Raw genomic sequence first — 5548 nt, forward strand, 5'->3', positions numbered from 1 at the left:
TTGTCGGGGTAACACATTGAGAGTTCATTGAACAAGTGATAACTTAATAAATGAACTGGGGTAAAAGTACACTTTAAACAAGATGATTAGGGTTCCCCACCCATGAGCTTGAGTGCTTGTATAGACTCAGGATGGGACTAGGGAGGCTTGTCCATCTCAAGGACGTTGATCTGGCATGATCAAACTTCCTTGTATTCATGAAAGGACCATTTGGTTCTACATGTGTTGTCAAATGGGGATTGAAGTCTAGAGAGACTATTAGGGTAACCTATGTTGAGGCCATGTGATGATAATCTCCTGTATTTGTATCTTAGGACCCTCTCCTATGTGGTTGTGTTAGAAGCCTTTGGTGGAACCTTGTTGAGTATATTACTTATCCTTATTTTTATCTTATTTCCTTGGTTGTGGTGTTGTGTTTGTGAGTTGACTTTGTTGCTTGTGTGTATGGGGCCTAGTGTCTATCTATAGAGAATGGTGAGGTGGGGTGGACCCAAGGGTTCCACATGGTTGGGGGGTTGTTGCCTACCTCCATTGGGGATTAGAACTTGTTCATATGCATCAGATGGTTCTTGTATATCTTTATAGTGTCTCTTTATTCATGATGTGAATTATTTAGTTATAATAGTTGTAGATGATATGGATTACTGTAAATCATTGTAATCATATCATTATTACTATATTTTGGACACTTCTTAGGGAAATTGATATAATATAGTTAAATATAATTGAAAATAAATGCAATCCTAAAGTAATGTTTAAGTGGTTCAGTGTTGATATCGGGTACTCTTATGTGGATGGAGATTTTATCATATCTTATGAAAAAGGTTATCATAGGAACACACAATATAGTCTTTAAAATGAACCTAGTGATAGATGTGTATGTTCTTACATTATGTAATGTTATTTTATTTCGTTATGGTTTAAGATTTTTAGATCATGTTTAGATTGTTGCATTAGTAGTGATGTTAGGGAACTTGTAAGAGATCTTGGGTTATGTGAATGTTTATTTTCCGCTTGTTCATTTGTTATAGTTAATTTGATGATAAGTTTATGTTTTTAATGTACTTTATTTATAAAAAATATCATTTCTATGTTTATTTGATTAGTTAGTTTTCCTCTATGGTTCTTTAGCATGACATTACAAATTGTCCACCGCATGATTCCTCTAATGACATCGAAGGCAAAAATACTTCTCCTCCACTTCTCCTTCCTAATGTTGAAACTCATCCTCAATTTTCAATGTAATTATCATGGGGATTTTTTTAACCACAACCAAATTAATTTGTGCATAGAAATAGGAGTAACCATTTGCGACTCCAGCTTCAATGCCCATTAGTGTGCCCAACAATCTACCTATTTTTTTCAAGTAGTCTTCTGACCAATATTCAATTGGGAGATTATGGATTTGAATCTAGATTGGCTTGTCATAGGGTTCCAAAGAAGTCAGATTAAAATTTGGATGCTATTGTTGTATATACGTTGAGTACTTCTCCATTATCCATAGACCACCTTAAAGAATTTTGTTTCTCTCTTCTTTGGTTGCAAAAATAATGATGAAGAAACCCTTGGGAAGGAATTTGACCACTTCTTCCATTTTTCATGTTTCCTTGATCCATTTTCTAATTCTTTCCCATTCCATTTTGGGACCAATGAATTGACATATAATGACTAAGTCCTCGAGAAATGTCATGTCTGTTTCAATCTCATCCTTAACATTAATTGTCTAAACATTTAAATATTCTCTCTCCACACTGCCTACCTTGATTTGGTTTGTCTTCTCTTCCAGGTGTTGAGGGTTATCCACCCTACGACCTTCTAGATTCATGCCCCTGCTCTGCCTTTTGCGAGCCATTTTATAAATAGTTATTTATTTATTATTTACATTAGTAATTACTTTTCATTTAATGTATTTGTATGCTATTAAATTTATTGGTGAAACTTCAAAAAATAGGTAAATAAATAAAATAAGTTCTACCAACAATATTATTTTTTAACAATAAATGTTAACAAACATATTAACTTTTAAAAATAAATGTTATCAAATTTCAGTTAAAGTGTTATATTAATGATTTCAATAACATTGATAAGTAATTTTATTTATTGAAAGTGAATCCTTATTATATTTTATTTGGTGAAACATTAAAAGGAAGGAAATGAATAGAATGAATGCTACCAACAATATTCATTTTTGGAAATTAATGTTGCCATAAATAGTAACATCTAAACGAGACGCTAAAGCAGACCGGCAGACACTAATAAAAGCATTTCCATGTCTTACGAAACTGTGTCCATAGCATGAAAAATGGAAACTGCCGAGTTTATCAGGGGTAAAACAATTCTGCTAGTTGGCGTGACAGGCTTTCTGGGCAAAGGTTTGGGTACAATGGGGTTTTCTGTGTCGACTAATATAGTAGCCTTTTAATGTGAATGTCTGCCTTGTTATTATTTATCGTGTACTCATGCAATTCAACTGGAATGAAATTTACAGTTTTCCTAGAGAAGATTCTGCGAGTGCAGCCAGATGTGAGATGTATTTTTACACTCATAAGGTCTACAAATGTTGAGTCCGCTCAAGCCAAACTCCAAAGCCAGGTATAATATTATAGAACAGTTTGATTGATAAACTCAACCTATAAAGACGGGTAATTGTTTGATATGAAAAGCTATATAGAAGGATGATTGTTTAACGTGAGATGTTGTTTCTCTGTAGGTTATATCCAAACAGTTGTTTGGGCTTCTTCGAGAGCGTTACAAGGAAAGCTATCAAGAATTCATGGCAACAAAGATGGTTCCTGTTGTTGGAGACGTGGCACTCGATGATCTTGGTATCGAAGAAAGTTTAAGGGACGAACTCTGTGCAAAAATCGATATTGTTGTCAATTCTGCTGCCACCACGGCCTTTAATGAGAGGTCAGATATATACTTGTTTATAATTACATGGAAAATTGATGTCAATCCTGTGGTAAACATTACAATTATTTTCTGTCGTAAATGGCATTTTAAATTGCAGGTACGATATTGCCATGAAAGTGAATGCATTGAGAAGTAAGAATGTCATCAACTTTTGTAAACGTTGTTGCAATCTTCAACTTCTCTGCCACATTTCCACAGGTGATTAGGATGTCCTACATTAAACTCTAATGATATGATCAAATGAGTATTAATATCTTTATATGGTGCGATTTCATCTTCAATAGTTAACTAATTGTTTTATAGGTTTGTTTCTACTTATGTCAGCTTATGTCAATGTTGGGAGCAGGGGCATGGTCAGAGAAGAAGTTGTAAGGATGGGAGAAAGAGTTCCATACAGCGGTGGAGAAATATCAGTCTCTCAGATAGAGTTCGAGTACAATTTAATAGAGCAGATCATAGAAGAGTTCAAGAATGTTTTAGCCGAGGCATGGTCGGAAGAAAAGGAGTCCAAATATATGAAGGAATTTGGGGCACAAAGGTATATGCATTTTGCTTCTCTTTGTTGATTCTACATGGCTTGCAATTCTTAGTGAGAAAGAGTTTCAACTTAACTGTGCGAATGTGAACAGGGCGATGAACTTTGGATGGCCAAATGTTTATGTTTTCACAAAAGCAATTGGAGAGTTGATGGTGGATTACTTCCGAGAATATATACCAACGGTTATCATTCGTCCAACAATAATCGAGAGTTGTATTAAAGACCCACTTCCGGGATGGATGGAAGGCAACAGGTACAAAAGTTTCAATAGAATAAAAACACTATTATTAACGTGTCACTAAAAATGCTATTATTAACACGTTATTATATTGGTTGGTGTATTCTACAACTAGGTTAGAGTTCTTTCAATAAGCTCCCATATGTTATCTTCGCTGGGATACCATACTCATACTTCCTCTGAGTTATGAGGGATTTTTTAATAAGCTCCTTATTAGAATTTAAATGTAACTCACTTCTTACTTCTTATGTTTCTTCATTTTGTTTATATATGACATTCATTGCTATATGGCTATAGAATGATTGACCCTGTGATTATTGGATATGGAAAGGGGCGAATCTCATTCTTCCTGGCTGCTCCCCAACTAGTGCTAGATGTAGTACGTTTAAATTCTTACATTAATTTTATGTCGTAGTGATCTTGCTGTTTTTCATGAGTCGAAGTGATTTGCATTGTCAATTATTAAATAATTTGTCATGTTACACTTTGTTCTTGACTGAATCAGATTCCGGTGGACGTGGTTGCTAATTGCATGATAGCATCGATAGCGAGGAATGCGTCACAGTCGGGTCTATCTGTCTATCATGTAGCTTCCTCAAATATGAACCCATTGAAGTACAATGTGATTGTGGATGCTAGTTATAACTACTTTTCAGCACATCCGTGCACATCTAGGAATGGGAGGATCGTGAGAGTGAAGAAATTACAGTCTCTAGAAAGCATGTCTACCTTCAAATTATATATGACTCTCTATAACCGAATCCCTCTCCAGGTAATAAAACTTTAGCTTACATTCCATTGCAGATTTCCATTGTGATGACTGAGATATTAAACGTTTATGTCAGGTACTCTACATTGTGGATAAGCTTCTGTTGGGCTACTTTAGGCTGCAACCGCTCTACACTCTTCTGCTTGAGAAGTACAAATTTGCATTGAAGCTCGCTCAAATCTATGAACCCTTTCTTTTCTTCAAGGGAACGTAAGTCACCAACTCACTCCTCTTGATTGTCACGTATAAACTATATATTTGAATGTATTTTCTGAGAAATCTGAAGTTCTTGGTTGTCATGATCGACAGGTTTGATATCTCAAACATGGAAGATTTGTGGAACAAAATGTCAGAGAGAGATCAAGAGAATTTCAACTTTGATGTTAAGAGCATAGACTGGAAACGCTATTTCATGAATTGTCATATTCCTGGACTTGTAAAATATGTTATGAGAGGATGAAAATATGCCTTTTCCTTTCTATTAATATGTTAACATGCTTTGGTGTGTTAATAAATACAATATTGTAATAAGCTCTAATTTTAAGATATTTAATGTTTATTATTTATAAGATAAATAAGGCAGTTTAAAATAACAATAAGTAAATAGTAAGAATTTGCATTATATTTAAATATTATAATTTTTTGAATATTTATTTTGATTTCTTAGTATTGATAAGAGGTTACCTTCTTCAATCTTGTCATAACCCTTACTTTCTAATAGGAAAAAAAATTCAAGATTAAATTAAAGATATTTACATATATAAAAAAATATTCGAGATACTATAGATTATGATATTAATCATAAAAAAAATATTTTTCTTTGGTAAAAGTTAAAAATCTTCTAAGGTTTTTGTTACACTTGCCAACGGGTGTACTTGTGCCATGTAGTCTGCATATCCATGTTTTCTTCATGTATTGCATGACCAACAGTTATAGGAACTATGGATTATGGTTTGTGGTATCTGACGAATGATGATTTCATTTTATGTGCTTACATTGATGCTGATTGGGCTGGCGATGTTTTTGACCGTAAGAGGACCTCCAATGATGCTTTATTTTTGGGTAATAAATTGGTTTCATGGGCAAGTAA

At 34.0% G+C, this 5548-nt stretch overlaps 1 protein-coding gene across 1 annotated transcript; it reads left to right on the forward strand.

Moving 5' to 3' along the window:
• The first annotated feature begins 3230 nt into the window (after nt 1–3230).
• Nucleotides 3231–4918, forward strand: LOC131057344 (probable fatty acyl-CoA reductase 4). The gene is made up of 6 exons (XM_057991481.2): nt 3231–3451; nt 3543–3704; nt 3987–4068; nt 4195–4377; nt 4535–4668; nt 4768–4918. The coding sequence occupies exons 1-6, from the start codon at nt 3231–3233 to the stop codon at nt 4916–4918; spliced, it is 933 nt and encodes a 310-aa protein (XP_057847464.1).
• Nucleotides 4919–5548: the final 630 nt, after the last annotated feature.

This window comes from Cryptomeria japonica, chromosome 7 (assembly GCF_030272615.1).
Source record: "Cryptomeria japonica chromosome 7, Sugi_1.0, whole genome shotgun sequence".
NCBI lineage: Eukaryota > Viridiplantae > Streptophyta > Pinopsida > Cupressales > Cupressaceae > Cryptomeria > Cryptomeria japonica.

Excerpts from the sequence above, each read along its gene's own strand:
- LOC131057344 (XM_057991481.2), top strand. The coding sequence starts at position 3,231 with ATGTCAGCTTATGTCAATGTTGGGAGCAGGGGCATGGTCAGAGAAGAA. Across the intron at positions 3,452-3,542 it reads AAGGAATTTGGGGCACAAAG|GGCGATGAACTTTGGATGGC; the intron begins GTATATGCATTT and ends GAATGTGAACAG. Across the intron at positions 3,705-3,986 it reads GGATGGATGGAAGGCAACAG|AATGATTGACCCTGTGATTA; the intron begins GTACAAAAGTTT and ends ATATGGCTATAG.